At 46.6% G+C, this 19,312-nt stretch overlaps 1 protein-coding gene across 2 annotated transcripts in view; it reads right to left on the bottom strand.

Moving 5' to 3' along the window:
- The window catches only part of Usp18 (ubiquitin specific peptidase 18), a 17,335-nt gene extending 1,143 nt beyond the window's left edge, over window positions 1-16,192 (bottom strand). The window contains exons 1-9 of one of the 2 annotated variants that reach the window (XM_004633426.2): window positions 15,932-16,192; window positions 14,471-14,567; window positions 13,172-13,317; window positions 10,543-10,622; window positions 10,136-10,282; window positions 9,331-9,426; window positions 8,639-8,806; window positions 1,710-1,841; window positions 1,161-1,210 (exon numbers count right to left, since the gene is read on the bottom strand). In XM_004633426.2, coding sequence (XP_004633483.2) covers window positions 1,161-1,210; window positions 1,710-1,841; window positions 8,639-8,806; window positions 9,331-9,426; window positions 10,136-10,282; window positions 10,543-10,622; window positions 13,172-13,317; window positions 14,471-14,567; window positions 15,932-16,091 — 1,076 coding nt within the window. In that variant the 5' untranslated portion in view covers window positions 16,092-16,192. The remainder of the gene's footprint in view (window positions 1-1,160; window positions 1,211-1,709; window positions 1,842-8,638; window positions 8,807-9,330; window positions 9,427-10,135; window positions 10,283-10,542; window positions 10,623-13,171; window positions 13,318-14,470; window positions 14,568-15,931) is intronic. The other variant, XM_023717665.1, reaches the window with a different exon arrangement.
- Between the last annotated feature and the right edge of the window lie 3,120 nt (window positions 16,193-19,312).

The raw sequence follows: 19,312 nt of genomic DNA, 5'->3' as shown, positions 1-19,312 counted from the left end.
TTTTTTTGCGGAACTGGGGATTGAACTCAGGCCCTTGTGCTTGCCAGGGAAGCGCTTATTCCACTGAGCCATCTCCCCAGCCCCTTGAAAATCATTTCTAATATCATCTTTGATGTACATTGTTATTCCTAATCTAGAAAGTCAGTTAAAAAAAAAAAGACTTACAGTCTCTCTGCCCTTGATTGTATCTAACTTCACTTTCTCCAGCTTCCCCTGTAGTTATTGATTTTTAAAAAATATTTGTTGATATTATTGAATTCAAGCCAATATTCCAGACAAAGACAGATGAAAGGAGCAGCTGTGTCTCCCCAAAGAGTGTATGATCTCAAAAAAAAAAAAAAGAAAGCTACGTAAGGCTGCGTAAGCAAACCACATGAAACTTACTGTACAGGAAGAATGCTTGAGATAGAATGAAACCACACCATACAAATAAACCTACTTGAGGGCCGGCCAAACAGCTCACCGGATTAAAGCGCCTGCAAGCAGGCGCAGGGGCCGCAGGTTCAATCCCTGGGCCTGCCGTGCTGGCCCCACCCCCAGGGCACGCTGAGATGGCAATTGAGACCGGGTGTGATGGCGCCTGGTCTGTAATCCCAGCTCTTGGGAGGCTGTAAAAAGGGGCGGATCACTACGAGTCGGATCTAGTAGTAAGACCCTGAACACCCTGTAGACCCTTCCCTACAATACAAAAAATAAAAATAAATAAACTTTCTTGGCTAGTCAGTAAAGAGTTTGCAGAGTTGGAAATGCCCGTGAGCGCTAAAACACGTGGAAAATGGAGATGCTACCGAAGGCCACAAACTGCACATGCGCAGAGACTCGGTAAACGTGGTGTGTGCACACGGTTACTTATATTTGAGTATTGTTGGCATCTCAATTAGGTTTTTTATTTGGTTTTTTGTTTGTTTTGTTTTATTGCAGTACTGGGGATTGAACTGGGGATCTTGTGCTTGCCAGGCAGGCACTTATACCACTGAACTATCTCCCCAACCCTTTCAGTTGTGAGAAAAGCCTATCTAGTGAAATATGCTGAAAGATAAAACACAGAGTCAGGCCCCGGGGAGCCAGACCCATGTAAGTGGCAGCCGACTCCCCATGAGTATAGCTCCAAGAACCAGTGTCCGTTCATTCATTTTCCACCCTTGAAGTGTTTCTCTCACCAGCGGTAGCTGTGATTCCCATAGGTGCACTGGATGTCCTTCCAGGATACCTGAAAGTGCAGAGCAAATGACGTCAGCAGCCGGGCAACGCTGCTTACGCACCCAGGCACGCAAGGTGCTATAACTTACTCTCCTTGCTCCTCTGGACAGAGAATCTGGAGCACCTAGCGATAGGACCTCATGGTAATGAAGTCTTGTTAATAGCCCACAGCTGCGCTGCTTAAACTTGGCTATGCCTATCCAGAGTTGTCACTTATGCCTTTCTTCTTGCTTTACAGAAATTTCCCACGGGACGCAACGCTGCAGGGCACTGAGCCTACAGCACTGGAATCCTAGACAGTGGAGTCAGTGGCTTCTTCCAGAGCTGCAAACCCTGTCAGGATGGCATGCAGGAAAGAGCTGTGACTCCCTAAAATGTCTCCCACCAACACCCACCGAGAGAGAACAGGAACACGCTGTGTTTGACCTTGGAGACTCACACAGCCTTGGGCTTTGAATTTATTAGAGGCCAATCCAGGGCAGGAGGCACTGTGGGATACTGTTTCTCACCCAACAAACATGCGAGTCATTGAAGCAGAACCACTTTCCATCCACCGGGTTCCGGATGTAGGCGCAGTAATGACCAAAGTCAGCCATCCCCATGTGGGCAATCACAGCAAAGAGTTCATACTGCCCTTCATCCTGCAAGGAGAGGAGACATAAGGCGGCCCCTCACCCATCACCTCTCCCCTCGCGGCCCGAGTTTGGAATAAAGAAATGTTATTTCATCACACATTTATTCATCACCTACGCCAGCTATTGGTACTTCACCGATACTAGAATGAAGTCCTTGAGATTAAGACCCACAGCTAACTGAAGGACAAATATATAAACCAGGATGGTATGTTTTATACCAGATGTCCTTCCAGGAGAGGAGGGTTGTGCAGGTGAGGAAAGCTCCCCCAGAGAAGACCTGTTTGGGCCACTCTTGACCAGCAGACAAGTAGGAGGAAGGGAGGATTTTTTTTTTTTTTTTTAACACAGACCTAGGTACTGCAAAGACTCAGCAGCAAAACAGAGTAGAGAATACAGGAGTTCAGGAAGGTGCTGAGAGGTCCCTCAAGATGAAGTGACACAGGCCAAGATAGCAAGCCACGTGTGATGGTGCACACCTCCGATCTCTTTGGACACTCAGGAGGCTGAAGCAAGAGAATCTGGAGTTTAAGGCCAATCTGGGCAATACAATGAGATTGTGTATCAAAAGGTGGCTGGGGGAATAGCTCTACAGTCTAGATGCCTGCCTGGCAAGTGCAAGGACCCATTTTTGTTCGATCGCCAGTACCACCTTGCATAGTGTGACCCTGTATCAAATAAATAAATAAATATGTTTTTTATAAAAAGTATGAGGGGTGGGAGAGAGAAGCAAGAGGAGGAGAAGGAGGACAAAGGGAAAGGGAAGGGAGAGAAGGGGAAAGGAGGGGAGGGGAGAAAGGGGAGAGGAGGGAAAGACAGAATCTGAACTTACAAGATAAAGTAATTTACCCAAGGCCAAAACCTCCGAATAGGAGAAGCATGTTCCAGCCTAGCCTGACTGGTCAGAGCCCATTCAGAAGATGGGGATTAGAGGACGGATTTGTGCAAAATGAAGTAGAAAAGCTAAAGGCACTTGGTAACTAACTGGGCTGAGGACGGAAGCAGGAAGAATCATGAGGATGAATCTGTGGTTTCCGGCTTAGGTATTGGGGGTCACATCGATACCACCAAGTCAAATACAGAGCAGAGTTGTTTAGACTGAAGATCATGAATTGGAGAGTGATTTCTATGGGAAAATATTCAGCAAGGAGGTGAAAATACTGGTTTGGAGCTCAAGTAAAGACGGACTTGGAAATCTTCAGTTTGAGGCAATTATTGAAATCATGAGAATAAATGAGATGATGTTTGAAAAAAGGAGAAAAGAAAGAATGAAAACAATGAAACATCCATGAAATCATGGGCAGAAAAGGATCCAGCAATGGAGAAAGAAACCCTTGGAGAGAAATCTATGGGAGACATCTTTTTTTTTTTTTTTTTTTTTTTTTTTGGCAGAACCGGAGGTTGAGCTCAGGCCCTTGCGCTTGCCAGGGAAGCGCTTATTCCACTGAGCCATCTCCCCGGCCTGAGGAGACATCTTTAAAGAGGATCAGGAACATGGAATACCATGGAGAAATTCTGGAACAAGACCCACAAGCAGGGGCTGGTGAGATGGCTCAGTGGTCTAAAGCACCTACTTGAAACAAGCTTGGCAAAGCACGGGGACCGCGGTTCAATCCCCAGCACCACATGCCGGCCAGACCCGCCCCCTGGTGGGCTGAGCTGGCCACACACACACACAATAAATAAATGTAATAAATAAAAATAAATAAATATTTAAAAAAAAAAGACCCACAAGCATCCAGTGGATATGGCAGTGAATCCTTCTACTCCTTCAAAATCTTGGAAAAATAAAAGCAAAACGTAATTCTATAAAAAGCGAACAGCGCTGAAAGAAACTCCCAGCTGATTATGAAGGATCTCAGGAGAGAGGGGCCACCCTCAGGACACTATAAGGAAGGAAGCAGGAATGTTTTCCTCTACCTAAAAAAGCCAAATCCACAGAAGCACCATAGCGGCAGTGGTGGTCACCACGGACCAGAGCGAGGAATGAGCTGGTGAATGGAGGGAAGGAAGCTGACAAAGGGCACAAAACTGCTCTTAAACAGGCGGAGGAAGTTCTGAAGACCGACCACACAGCACAAGAACACTGCTGGCCCAGACGTGCTGTGTACAGCGGTGCCTCAGTTCACGACTTCAACTGTTTCCGTGGTTCTGGTCGCAAAGTGAATAGGGTAAGAACTGGAGCAAATTTCCGCACAAGGTCACCATTGAACCTAACCATGGAGTTTGTCTTTTTTTTTTTTTTTTTTTAAGGTTTCAATTGTACTTTATTTCTTCAATAGGCCATGCTTTAATGGATACACAGCGCTTTTACTTGGCATCAATTTTATTTCATTTAGAAATAATTTAGCTGTATCATATCAGCTGGCATGATTCCTGATCTCTCCATTGCTTGGGGGTGACTGAGCCCACAGGGAAAGGCTCCATTCTATTCCAATCTGTGTCGCTGTGTACGTCCACGCAGAACAGAATGTGGCTCCACCAACTAATACAGCATTACCATATTTGTCATGGAAATCGGGTGTCCGTTTCCGGTGGCTCTGCCTTGCTGCCATTTGTTGAATGTTTCGCACTGGAAAATGACCTGATGCATTTTTGGCCAAGGGAAACTTTGTAGAGCTGAAGTTGAAACTGTAGTTACTACAGCTTCTGGCTTGGTGCAGATTACTTCCAGATACCCTTGCAAAGTGCCCTTTTTTTTTTTTTGGATACAGGGTCTCTCCATGCAGTTCAGGCTGGCCTTGAGCTCACTTTGTATCCCAGAATGGTCTCAAGCTCATAAGGATCCTCCTGTCTCAGCCTCCCGAGTGCTGGGATTACAGGCATTGAATTTGATTCTGTTCTCATCCAATTCAATTTGCCACCAGAATCATAGAAAGAATTAAGTTCTTGAGTTGAGGCACCACTGTACTGGGAAATTGCTTTAAAAATAGACTTTCAAGGGCCGGGGAGATGGCTCGGGCTGGGGAGATGGCTCAGTGGAAAAAGCGCTTCCCTGGCAAGCGCAAGGGCCTGAGTTGAATCCCCGGTTCTGAAAAAAAAAAAAAAAAAAAAAAAAATAGACTTTCAATGTTCCTACCACCAAAAATATACATGAGTTGGTAGATATGTAAATTAGCATGGCCTAATCATTCTACCATGTATATACATATCAAAGTGTCATGTGGACACCATAAACATATATAATTTTTAACTATAGATTTTAAAATTAATTTAATCTAAGTTTTAAAATCAGAGGGCTGGGGAAATGGCTCAGTAGAATAAGCACTTGCCTGGCAAGTGCAAGGGCCTGAGTTCAATCCCTGGTTCCACCAAAAAAAGAAACCAGAAAATAAAATTGCTTTTTCCCTGTAAGTTACTTCAGGGATATAGCTCTGCACCTACCTGGTAAGCACAAGGTCCTGAGTTTATTCCCAGTACCAAGAAAACCAGTTTATCTCCGCACTGAAGTGAGGATTCTAGCTGGAGACTTAGGAAGCAGATCAATGGGGGCAGGAGGGGAGGGCAACGCAAAGGCCTGAAGTCGCCCCAAATGCAGGCACAGTCTCCCCCGTTTTCAGGTGAGGACTTTATGCTGGACTTTCAAACAAGTGTTGGACAATTTCTGAATCTAATGATCGATTTACAAGAAATAAAAATAAATAAAGAAATAAAGAGGTTGGAAAGATATGTTAAATGATACCAACCAGTCAATTATGGGATATAAAAAATTTCAACTAAATAAACCGCAAGAAAAAGAAGCGGGGCTGGGCTGTGGCTCAGGGGCAGAGCTCCTGCCCTGCATGCACAAGGCCCTGGGTTCGACCCCAGCACCACAAAAAAATAAATAAATAAATAAATAAATAAAAGAGGGGAACTCATAATATAAACTGGAACTGCTGGGGAGATGGCTCAGTGGAATAAGTGCTTCCCTGGCAAGCACAAGGACTTGAGTTCAATACCTGGTTCTGGGGGGAGGGGGAGACTTGAAGGCAGGCAGGCAAATGAAAATGTAGACCCTTCTTTGGATCCAGAGTCAAACAATCCACACCAATAGACCTGTCAGGGAAATCTTATCATTGGCTAGATATTTGAAAATATGAAAGAACTGTGAGATGGAGTTGATTACTTTTTTTTTTTTTTTGGCGGAACCAGGGATTGAACTCAGGCCCTTGCACTTGCCAGGCAAGCACTTATTCTACCAAGCTATCTCCCCGGCCCTTACATTTTTTTAAAAATGTTTATTTTTTGGTGAGACATAGTGAATGTTTCTATGTATGATGTTTGAGATTTGCTTCAAAATAATCTTGCAGACAGTCAAATAAAAGGGTAGGATAGAGATGGAGGTAGCAAAGACTGCCCAGGAGTTTCTAGAACTCTCCGAGCTGCTTGCTGGACACATGGGAATTTGTTGTATAAACTGTCAGTATTTTGGTTTATATTTGAAATTTTCCATAATGAGATCTTTCTGAAGTGAAGAGAAAATTTAAATATACTTTATTGGGTAGATTGGGCAGGTAGATACAGAAGACTAAGAGAGAAAAGGGGTATCTTACGAAAGGTAGATATCCTAAATAGGTCAAAAGAAAAACTTGTGTCATAACAGGACCCATATATCATATTATCAGACCTTAATGTTTTAAATATCATTGGGCATAAGTAGACAGATGGATATAACAACCGAAATTATTATTATTATTATTTTTTTTTTTTGGTGGTACCAGGGATTGAACTCAGGACCTTGCACTTACCAGGTAAGCACTTATTCCACTGAGCTATCTCCCCAGTCCAACAACCAGAACTCTAAAAACAGATTCAGGCCAGGGATATGGCTCAGTGGTGCAACGCCTGCCTGACAACCTCAAGGTCCTGAGTTTGATTCTTGATACCCCCCAAAATAAATGAATAAATAAAAATAAAAATAGATTCAGTCTGGTATAGAGGTGCACACCTGAAATCCCAGCACTTGGGAGGCTGTGACAGGAGGATCGCTTCAAGTTTTAGGCTAGCTTGGGCTACAAAGAGAGTTCAAGGCCAACCTAAACTTCATAGCAAAACCCTGTCTGGAAAAAAAAAAAAGGCTAGGAATGTAGCTCAGTTGCACAGCGCCTGCCTGGCTAGCGTGAGGTCCTGAGTTCAACTGTCAGTACTAAAAAAAATTAAAATGTAAAAAAAGACCAAAAAAATTAGTTTCACACATATAAGAATACAGAAAATTTTCTATGAAATGCAGCATTTCATACTTTTTTATGTATTTAGTACAGGGTCTATAGGGTCTCACTACACAGATTGGACTCATAGTGATACTCCTGTTTTCAGCCTCACAAACACTGGGATTAAAGGCGCACACCATCACGCCCAGTCTCATTCACCAGCTCAGCGTGCCCCGGGGGCGGGGCCAGCATGGCACACCAGGAATCAAACCCCAGCCCCTGCATCTGCCTAAGCAGGCACTTTAATCTGCTGAGCTGTCTGTCCGGCCCAGCATTTCATACTTCTGGAGAAGAGATATTTATGTCATTTTCTTTTTCTCAGAACCTTTCAGGAAGTGATTATCTTAGGACAATTGATCTAAATTTTCATTTGATTAAGTCTGTCCCAGTTGTTGGGTTGGACAAAAATAAAATAAAATAGGACTGAAGAGATGGCTTAGTGGAATAAGCACTTCCCTGGCAAGCGCAAGGGCCTGAATTTAATCCCTGGTTCTGCCAAAAAAATAAACAAATAAAAAATAAGTAAATAAGATAATTTTGCTCAACCAACTGTCTACTTTCTTCTTATCCTCAAAATGAGCTATGGTTGTTATAATGAGAAAGTTTGGCTGGTACTATTCTTTTTTTCTTTTTCTTTTGTTGGTACCCAGAATCAAACTCAGGACCTTGTGCTTGCCAGGCAGGCACTTGAGCCACTGAGCTAAATCCCTGGCCCCAGTTGACACTATTCTTAGAACCCAAAATGTCATAGTTACTTATATATTTATAAATATTTTATGTGCTCTTTCAGAAGAAAAGTCCTGAATTTAAGTTCCTTACCTTAGATTCCACGGCCTAATAGTTTATTTACAAACTCAACCATTAAAATTAGGAAAGCTGGGGCTGGGGAGATAGCTCAGTGGAATAAGTGCTTGCCTGACAGCGCAATGTCCTGAGTTTGATCCCTAGTACCACAAAATAAAAAAAGAATTAGGAAAGCGTTTGCACTTTAAAAGAAGAAAAAAAAAAAAAATGGGGGCCTGCCCCTTAGCTCAGTTCTTTAAGTGGCTGCTTCAACAAAGCAGGTCAGGCTCAGGTTGCTGTGGTTCGATCCCCACAATTCAAGCCAGCCAGACCTGCCCTGAAGGCATTCGGAGAAAAAAAAAAAATCCTTATAAAAGAGGAAAAAAGCCACCATAACCAGCAATGCACAGAGATGACAGTATGGCGATGACAAGCGGCCACCAATAGTCAAAACAGACAGGTTTCCGCTCTTAAAATACTGCTTAAAGAACAAGCGTGTCTTGGACATATGTGTATTTCCGTGAATCACAGCAAGGTGTGGCTGGTTTCCCTCCTTTGCATGTCCCGAATGTGCAGAGGACAGGAGGTCCTGGATGAGAGGGGACACAGAGGACACCAGCCTAACTGACCACACCGCTCCTCTTCTGTGGCCAGCGTTTGTCAGGCATCAGGCCATGTAACTGCCTCATGGTCTGGAGCCTAGTACCACAGTGTGGCCCGGGTAAGAACCTGGAGCTAAAGAACTTACAGCCCTGGAAGCTGAAGAGCAGGAGGCAGTGGCGTCTACAGGATGTGGTGCGGAGTAAGACTGACAAGAACACCGCGTCTCACCTGTTCCTCCGTTTCACTGATGTGCTGCTCACTGGGAAGAACCTGACTGAAGTCCAAGCTCTCAGGGAAGTATAGCGAATGGCAGACCTTTTCTGTCCTTGAATTCTTGATGGAGAACCGCATGAGGTGGATGGTCAAAGTTTGGGGCAAATGGGTGAGCTTTGAGGCCTTAAAAAAAAACAAAATCACTATGGAGATCAGGTCCTATGACACTTGCAAATGAGCCGATTCGAAGAAGTGCAGGGCTGGTGGTACGTTCTTCTCACCAGCACAAGAAGATGGAATACACAGTGAAAGGCTCCCATTCACCACCACATCTGTTGAGCTCCTCTGAAACTTGTGACACCGGACTATCTCACCATGGCATCCCCCCCCCCCGCACAGGTGGCCCCCAGGTTCTGCCCACGTGCCCAGCACCAGGGACACTATGGAGTCTGTACTAGGGAGCCGGTCTAACCATGAGGGCAATGTCCGACCCACTGCTCCCAAGAGCCTCCGTCCCTCTCCATGATGGCATCTGAGGAACTGCATGCACGGCTCTGGAACTCAGAAGCCCCAGGGTCCCGGATATTAGCCTGACCCCGATTCCCTCCCTCAGCTATCATGAGGGGCCCTCAGCGGTCTGGGAAGACTCTATGAGGAATCCTTTAGGGGCAACTACAGGCTAGCGAAAGAGTCACATTTCGGAGTACCTGTTTCCTACATGTTTTCTTCCCACAGTTCTGACAGAAGAATTTGCTTTTGTTGCATAGTTCCCTGGACTGGAAGAAACAGCGCAGGGCATCCTCCTATCCCACCAGAAAAAAGAAAAAAAAAGGCAATGCTGGTGTTTCCCATGAAGCTGTAACTCCTCACCCCCTACATCCTGCTTCAAATTTTCATCAAATGTCCCGAATGTCTGGCCTGGAGTGGCCCATTTAGCAAGAGCTCATGAAGAACCCACAGACTGGAGAAACAAAGTGAGAGCTGAGGAGACGCTTGCTAAGGAGACAGCGGGGCCAGGCGGAAGTAGGGGGGTGTCTGGCTTGTGCCTAGAAGTCCCCACAAAGCCTCAAGCAGTCACAGGCGGGCTTTTTCAGAGGTGGCTGGATCTGGAGTGTGATGCCAGGACCGGCTCACGGTGCAGTGCTAGGCTCACAGGCTCTGGGATTAAAGGTGTGAGTGCTGCCTGCCCTGGGCAGCCGGGATAAGGTACTAGGGATAGAAAGAGCTGTGTCGCCCCTTGTTGCCTTGCTCCCTTCTGCCCACCATGAACCGGTTCTGCTCTGTGACGCCACCCTGCCTGGGAGCCAGCTGATCCACCGACTGAAACCTCTACAGACAGCTAAGTAAACCTTTCCTCCCTTCTTTTGTCTCAGCAATGAGAGAAAAGTAACGAAGAGAAAAGGAGAAATGGACCAGGGCCGTGCAACACAGGTTTATTTTTTAAAAGCCACGAAGTTTTCAAGCTGGAGTGGAGAGGCTGGCGAGGTCGCACAGGTTCACCGAGTTTCTCACCAGTGTTCTAAGGGGTTTCGAGTCCACATCAAAAAGAGATAGAGGAAGGGTCAGCAAGCTACTGTCTGTGCTGCTTTCCATGGCGCAGTCTAGACACACCAAGGTCTCTTTCACCCGGATAGTGTACAAGGCCGTCAGCCTCTCTGCCTGCAAGAGGGGGTAAGGGAGAGGTCAGGTAAGCAAAAAGCTCCAGGCCAGGCCAATTTCCAGAAGCTGGCTTCACTAGACAGAAGCTCTAGAAATAACAACCCCCCGCGTAAAGGCGCAGAAGGGTAACAGCAATTACGCTGTTCGGCAGCGATAAGCGTTCTGGGTGGATTAAGTCCTTTACACCTCTCCGCGCAACGCACAGACGACCAGCTGAATGATGTCCATGGGCAGCATCCTACACTTCTGAGTTTTCTTACCAACTCTGTGTCCATGATTTGGTCCTTGATCAGGTTCCACACTATAAGGTACAGCTGAGCAGCATCGTGCTGGACAAACACTGGCCAAAGAGAAGCAACAGCAGTCAGGAGGCGCGCCCGCCACTTCTCGCGCCCTCGAGCTTGGGCTGCCGTGACCCTGTTTTGACAGTCCCAGCCCTCCACCGGGGAAGTGTTCACTACACCTTAGGTGCCCAATAAATGAAAAGTTTTGGTACAGATTTTTGAGAGCCTCTCTAAAAACTTCAGCCACAGTCCCGGCACAGGACACACGTCTCCCATCCTTTCGTTCTCCATCCGGCTCTCCTGGCCGCTACAAGGGAGCCCACCTGGACAGCAGCAGGTCATCGCTCATGACTGGCCTTCCACATACTTTTTACTCACTGCATTAAAACCTGAGCAGTTTCCCAGTTCTGTACCTGGCCTAGGTTTTCCCAGAGGCACCGAGAGGACAAGGACAGAGCGACCGTCTTAGTCTCAGGGAAGCAGGCTTAGAGGGAGCTAGAACGCGGCTGTGAGTTCCACACCTGCCACATAAGTAAATACAAGGCTGAAACTGTTGTGAATTGCTGTGTTGTTACAGGGAGGACTAAGACTTTGAAACACATGAAAAGCACACTGGAAACTGTTTCCAAAAACAGATAGGTGCCAAAATGCAAACACTGGAAGAAAAGATGCTCACTGAAAATGTGCTAAATCTGCCATCTCAACTCCGTTTTCTTACTAATTTCACAACTTGTACCTAACATCTTTTAGCTTACTCTGTTTCAACTTTGGTTTTGGCCTCATTGCCTCTAAACAATAACCCCATGGAGGCAGATCCTGTCCCGCCTTATTTCCCTTGTCCAGCAACACCACAGTGCCTAGCACGCAACAGATGACCACTGCCCACCCGCTGAGTAGATTCATCAATCTCTTTTCCAACACGGTGAACCTGAAGCTCAAAGGCAAATGGTCTAATGGTAGCACTCCACTGATGCTCAGCGCACCTGGGGCACAGCTCAGTGGCTTGGCACTTGCCCGGCAAGTGCGAGGTCCTGAGTTCAATTCCTGGTACCAACTGAAATTGATGCTCTCTGGGACAGAAGAGCTCCTGCCACAGAGCTGACACTTGGAAAGGAAGCCAGGTCGTGTTGCCATATGGAGACAGGGTGGCCTGGCCTGGCCTGGCCTGCCAGAACCAAGAACCCTATTCACTTAGAAATACAGGATCCCCTGTTTACCCCACAGTGCACCCAACACCAGCTATGGTTAAGGCATTGTACATGCCGAAGAAAGGTCCTGTCCCCAGTAAGCCTGCACAGTATTCTAATGCAGAACAGCATCTAAACAATCATGACTTAAAGAAAGGAAAATTCCCTAAAACCCCCAAATTGCTACAGAGAGCTAAAGGAGCATGAAAATACAGCTGCAACAGGAGACGAGACAGTCTTCATAAAACTGCTCCTCAAAGCAATGAAAATGTGGGCAATAAATAAAGCCCCGCATATGACAGACTCAGAACTGACATCCTATTCTACGAGGAAAAAAATGGAGCTTTTCCTTTCAGATCTAGAGCAAGACAAGAATATGTACCTTCTGGTAGAGACAAGCTGCCCACGAGGTACACAAGTACCAACAAAGGGACAGAAGCAGCATGGAAAAAAGGGAATAAAGGTGCTTCCAAAGAAACACAGTAATTCTGTAGCCATGACGCCAAAGAAAGGGAAACTGGCAAACTGCTTTAAAAGAATTCAAAAGAATGATATCACTTCATGAGATGTGAGATAATAGAGTCAGATAATTCAATGAAAATAGAAAGACATTCATGATATGAACGAGAGATTCAGCAAAGAGACAGAGATAATTTTTGGAAAGTACTACGAAATAATAATAACCAAAATAGCATGGTACTGGCATTAAAAACAGACAGGAGGGTGAAGAGATGCCCACATTCCCATCATTATTGCAACATTCTTTACAACAGCCAAAAAATGTAAACAACCCATGTGTCATAAAAGGATGAACTTTTAAAATGTGGCGTGCATATACAACAGAAAATTATCCAGCAATTAAAAAGATGAAATATTGTCATATGCAGCAACATGGATGGAACTGGAGAATATTAAATGAAGGAAATCAGGTATATGAGGACGAATACCACAAGTTATGACTTATATGAAGAGACTGCATGGCTGATTTCATATTAGTAGAGAGTACAGCAGTGGTCACTAGAGAACAGGAAGGGAAGAACGAAGGGGGACCGAGGGAGGTTGGATACAGGGACCAAAATTCAATCAGAAGGAAAAAGGTCTAACATTCTACAGTAAAGGACTACAGTTCATACCACCCATTATACATTTTACATAATAAACATAAATTAGTTCAAGCCAGGTGTGGTGGTGCACACCCCTAACCCCAGCACTCAGGAGGTTGAGGCAGGAAGATTGCCTCAAGTTCGAGGCCAACCTGGGTCACAAAGTGAGTGTAAGTCCAGGCTAAACTGCATAGTAAAACCCTGTCTCAAAAAGAAAGGTGGGGGGCTGGCGAGATGGCCACGCTCACCCTTCTAGCCCGGGCTCCCACCCCGTAGCTCAGCAGGCAGCAGCCAGGGGCCCAGGCCCGTGCTCACGTGGCACGTTGTTCTTCTGGAGGCAGCAGGCCAGGTCTGTGGGCCGCACTGCCTTCTGCCGGCTGTCCTGCATCTTCTCCAGCAGCAGCAGTAGCTGGTAGGGAACACTTCTCCTCTGCTCTTCTGAGCCCTTTGGCACTGTTATCCTGCCAAGGAAGAACAGCAGGGACATCCTTACCAGAGACATGCACTGCAATCACCTGGACAACCTTAAAAATCCCCACATGCTGGCCACTTGGGGAGGGAATCTGGATTCTGGAGGTGGAGCCAGGTCACTTAGGTCCCCCAGCTGAGAACTGCTGAGTCCACGAGTCAGCTGGGCAAAGTCCTCTTGAGAGCGGGAACGACACAAGTGCTACCTTGTGTCCACGCGCGCGCGCGCACACACACACACACACAGTCACTCTACAACCAGGGCTGATGCACAAGGCTCTGGTCTGAGCATGGGTCGAGTCACTAGAGGTCTCACGGTAAGCTCTTCGAACCAGAGCAGCAATCAGTGAGTTACAGTGTCAGGAGGAAGATGACAATTGTTTTAGCAATGATTCATTTAATTGTGGGCATCTCTCAATTGCCCTTGCCAGTGATGGGGAAAAGGAGAAAGCGCAGGTCAAGGAAAGAATGAGAAAGTGTGTGTGCATGTGAGTATGGCCACACATGCATGTGCGTGCGCGCGCGCACACACACACACACACACACACACATGCTTTCAAGCCCTTGCTTTTTTTCCCTGCCATTCCACTACTCCCAACTCCCTTTTAACAAGACCAGTGGCTGTCAGTCTCGCCCAAGCTTTAAAATCACTCAGGGAAGGGAGCCTTTTAAAAAGTATAGAAGCCTCAGACAGCGAGATAGCTCAGCAGACTAAGCACTTCCTTTGGCAAGTGCAGGGACCAGGGTTCAATCCCTCGTCCTGCATGCTGCATCGGCCCCCCCAGCCCCAGGTACTCTGAACTAGTGACTGAGACAGGACGTGGTGGAGCACACCTGTAATCCCAGCACTGGGGAGGCTGAAAACAGGAGGATCACTACGAGTCCAAGCTGCAGAGTGAGACCCTGGACCAAACATTAAAAAAAAGAAAAAGTATGGAAGCCTGACTGCCCACAAGACCAACTGAAAGCAAACAACTAGTGATTATTTTAAAACTTGTGTGAATCTAATGTATAGTCCAGAATGTGAAGAAAAGGACCTTTCTCTGGCAACTTATGAAAGAAGACCTCTAAAGTCATAGTGAAAACCAGAATATTTAAAAAACATAAAATAGTGTACATGTTTATCAGACTGAATAACAGGCTTACCTCTTCAATATCTTGGTGAAATCCGTGTTCATTATGAATACCTGAATCAAGGAGTTAAGGCAACAGGTCTGCCCAATGTTGTGTAAACCAACCAAGCCTATAAAGGGAGAGAGAAATACTGAGGGCAGGCTGGACATGGTGGCACACACTTGTAATCCCTGCACTTGGGAGGCAGAGGTGGGAGGATTTCCCAGAGTGCAAGGCCAGCCTGGGCTACAAAGTGAATTCATGCCCCACTGAAGCTGCATAGTGAAACCCTGGCTCAAAAAGAAAACCCCACAAAAACCTCAGGGCAAGGGCTAGCTAAAGAGCTCAACAAAAATCAGATATTTTTCTGGAATCTACTAAGGACATGAAATCCTGTGAAGAGACCTTGCAAACAAATAGGGGAGGAAATACCAAGCAAAAGCCTTGTCAAAAGCAAAGAAGACAAGCTTTATAGTGCACTAGGAAAAAGAGGTGTCACAGAGGTGTGTCGTTCACTGAGCGCTGCGCAGCACAAGCAGTTGTGGGAAGAGCAGAAAAGAAACATTTGTGCTAGCATAGCTGACAGAATCCGGGCCGCTTCCACTCAGACCTCTCTGCAGCTGAGTCAGCCTGGGGATCTGCGGGTTCAGAGTGCGCTGGTCTATGCTAAACTCGCAGAGAGGGGAGGAAACCCGAAGACAGCTTTGCAGGAGATCACTGAATCTCAATTCACAAGAGGCTAGAAAACCAAAAAGAAACCTTTTCCTGGCCTGCTGGCAGGCAGCCTCCCTGTTCCCAGCCTAAGCATCTTCAGCTGACTGCACATACGTGAGCCCCTCACAAGGAAGGGCCCCTGCTGATCTCAGTTCCCAGGGAGAGGGCTTTGGGAAATGGTACCTGAAATGTAAAAGCAAGGGTAACAGGTGCCTGAAGATGGCTGCTCCCGAATTGCCAGGAGCACATCGCTTCTGGGCCGGCCAGATAGCTCAGCGGACTAAAGCGCCTGTTTAGGCAGACGCAGGGACCAGGGTTCGATCCCTGTCATGCTATGCTGACCCCGGCCCCTGTGCACGATGAGATGGGGATTGAGACTGGGCATGGTGACACACGCCTGTAATCTCAGCACTTGGGAGGCTGAAAACAGAAGGATCACTATGAGTCCGATCTACGTAGTGAAACCCTGTAGACCCTGTACTAAGTACATTTAAAAAAATCGCTTCTGGATGGACTTGTACGGAGGCAACAGGAAAAATGCAAATGAACTGTCGGCGCTGCCACATGCCAAGCACTGGTTTAAGCAGCTTCCACGGTTTAGCTCATTTGTCTTCCCAACAACCCTATTTGGTCAGCCCTGTTATTATTGCCATTTTACAGATGCAGAAGTGGAGGAACGGGCCACCTGGAGATGAGCCATAAAGCTGTGCTTCTCCGGAGGATAATGAGCGAGCAAAGCTCTGCTGTAAGATGGGAAGGAGAAGGAGAGGCTCTACTGACCGCTAGGGTGGTCCCCGGGGCTGAATTCTCTGGGCTGTTCTCTCTTCCTCTTCATGTCCGGCTCCTCTCCCTTCTTCTCACAGAATTCTCCTGAACTCCACTGATCCTCAGCCACGGTTGACCGGCAGGTGTCCCCCAGGAACCCGAGCGTCATGCCCATCCGCAATCGCTCCAAAACTCCTTGCCCAGCGCTGCCTGGCTGTGATTAGGATGCCACAAACTTCACTTCTACGAGAAGCTCACAGGTCCGGGCACAACAGAACCCCTTGAAGACACACAGCAGGTAGATAAGCATAGGAAGAGGCAAAGTGTATTTGTGCTGGCAGCTCTGAGTTCAAAGAGCCAAGGTCTTGGGGTGGTGACTGCTCTGGGAGACTGGCTCAAAATGCCTTAGGGCTGAAATTAGACAGGATTTTTTTTTTTTTTGGTTCTGGGGATTGAACTCAGGACCTTGCACTTGCCAGGCAAGCACTTATTCTACTGAGCCATTCCCCAGCCCTTAGGGCTGAAATTAGATAGGCACCTCCGGGCCTGGAGCCCCCAACTTGCCATATGCTTTTCCTCAGAGTAGCCCGATGCATGTGAACTCTAAGCCACCCTTCTCCCTGCAGATTCTCTGCTGGTAAATGACCCAAAAGCTGAGTGGCTGCCTTCACTGCCATCCACACTCAGCAAGGACTGTCACCAAGGGCCATCAATCCCACTGGTTAAAGGCAGATCCTAAGTAAATTTTTGGCTCCCCACAGCCATAACTTCCTGATTTATACCTACAGACATCCCAGCCCCAGGAAAGCATGCCTGCTTCTGGGGAGCCTGGTCTCTGTCCTCCAGGGAGCCTGGGTGTTTGCCATCTCACCACACACTTAGTACAGAGGCTGGCCAAGCAGCTGGCACCCCGAGCCTCCTGGGAGGAACATCTGTCCCTGCTGAGGACCTGTCCCTCTCCACTCACACCAAGCCCTGGTCTCCAGCTACTGTCAGGACCCAACCGAGCCCCCTCACATACACCGGAGGTCCGTGGACGTAACAGAATCACAGCTACAGAGGAGGGGGACATGGCGACTCAGTGCTTGAATTTTCCTGGTTCTTCACTCTCGCCTGACCACCACGTACTGTCGCCACCTGTAAATCCTCCCCCGACACAGTGTGGAAGCCCAGGAGGGGGTCTCCCATGGGTGAGGCAGTCTGGCACTGAGTTTGCTAAAGAGGAAAGAGCACACCCTGAGATAAGGGTGTCCTGGGCAGAGCCCTGCTGGGAAAGAGGATGTGGGCAAGAACATGCAAAGCACTTAGGCGGCTCGCACACGAAAAGCTGAACTAAAAATGATGACAGCATAAATGTTCCAGAATTTTAATTTTATAAAAAATAAACAGGGAGGGCTGGCCAGATAGCTCAGCAGACTAAAACACCTGCTTAGGCAGGCACAGGGACCAGGCTCAATCCCTGTCCTGTGGTGCCAGCCCTGCCCCCAGGGCTCACTGAGAAGGGATTGAGATTGGGCGTGGTGGCGTGCACCTGTAATCCCAGCACTTGGGAGGCTGAAAACAGAAGAATTGCTACAAGTCCGATCTACATAGTGAGACCCTGTAGACCCTGTAACAAATATAATAATAATAACAATAAATAAACGGGGGCCAGGGACATAGCTCAGCAGCACAGCACCTACATGGCAAGTGTGAGGTCATGAGTTCAATTCCTGGTACCAAAAAATAAAAAATAAACTGGTTAACAAATAGTCCTGGAAACTCAAATCAAGACCACAATGAGATACCATTCGACACTATTCAACTGAGAATAATTAGGAATTCTGATGGAATCTGATCATTACACATTATAGTAATGTACTCACTATTATGCTCTATAAATATGCATAATTTTTACATGTCAATTAAAATGCTCTGCATATAAAAGAATTCTGACGGAATCAAGGATTAGAGGTATGTGGTAGATAGGATTTCTATATTCTACGAGGGAAGAGGTATAATATCTAATCACTTGGGGAAACAACTCGGCATCACTGGTTTTTTTTGTTTTGTTTTTGTTTTTTGGTTTTTTTTTTTGGCATCATTGTTTACACAACTGCTTAAACGCAACTCTTAAATCCCAAGAGAAAGTGCTTTGCCCCAAGACAAATTTTCACATGTATCCTTGGAGACATAACAATGTCCAAAGCATCCTTGTTTTCTTAATAAGAAAACTGATATTACTCACTCATTAATCAATATGAACCGTAGCACACGTCCCAACCTGCCAAATACTGGAAACACAACATTGACTCCGAAAAAGCAATTCTCACAATAAAAAGACATAATATGAATTCAGATTCAAAGTCAATGGGATACAGTCCTGGTCTGTAGCAATAAATGTACGTGTGTGATAGGGATACAAGTGACTAAGTATGTCAGGAAAAGCCCAAAGTTCGGGCCATCGCCTGGGGCGGGAGGCAGGGCAACGGCAGAGTCTCAGCGCCTGCCACGGTTCTTGTTGGGTAACGAAAGGGTTGTACACGGATTTTATTATAATTAGTTAACGAACTGGAACTTGGAGTGAAGGTTAATGGTCTTAGGAAAACAGACGAGGTTCGGCGCGGGCCTGACGAGCCCAGGCTTTTCTCCGCGCAGAGCCCGCGGCCACTCATCAGGGCCGGTCGCGCCCACACAGTGGCCGGCAAATCAGAGTCCCACGCCGCTTCCCCACTGACTGTGACCACTGCCCTCGGACGAAAGCAGAAAGCAGACCAATCCAGGTTGGGTATGTACACACCGCCCCCTAGCGAAATAGACCAGGAATATCTAGGCAGACGAATGGAAGAAACACTGCCTAGTAAAACTAAACTTAGCATATATTAAACAATAAATAATAAGATAGAATGAGAAACCACGGTCCCCGGGATAGCTCAGTGGCTCTCACACGTGGCCAGGGACTGTGTATTCCTGCCTGAAGACATAAATGTGTGGCCTGAGTACTGGTATTGAGCCCAGATCTGCTCCTTGGCGTGGGCTTTGGCCTCAGCCTTCACAAGGACAGGCAGCCAAACGCCACCTCAACACCTTCCTGGTGTCCTCCCTCCTGCAAGATCAAGTACTCACTTGGATTATTATCAAGTTATACAGCGTAAGGAAGAGGGGGCCATTCGCACAGCTAACATCTACAAATATTCTATGTATAACTTGGAGTTAAAAATCTCATACACTTTATATTTTAAGGTATAAAAGCACAAGTTTTACTGCAAAAATAAGATGCAGAAGTTAGTGGTTTGGACTAATTTTATTCCAAAAAATTTCAATAAAAGAGATACTGTTTTAAAACCTTAAAAAAGAAATTAAGGGCCGGCCAAATAGCTCGGTGGATTAAAGTGCCTGCAAGCAGGCACAGGGACT

This window comes from Octodon degus, unplaced genomic scaffold, assembly GCF_000260255.1.
Source record: "Octodon degus isolate 3935 unplaced genomic scaffold, OctDeg1.0 scaffold00054, whole genome shotgun sequence".
Lineage (NCBI taxonomy): Eukaryota > Metazoa > Chordata > Mammalia > Rodentia > Octodontidae > Octodon > Octodon degus.
The sequence above is the reverse complement of the archived record's forward strand: the minus strand, read 5'-3'. Positions and strand labels throughout refer to the sequence as shown.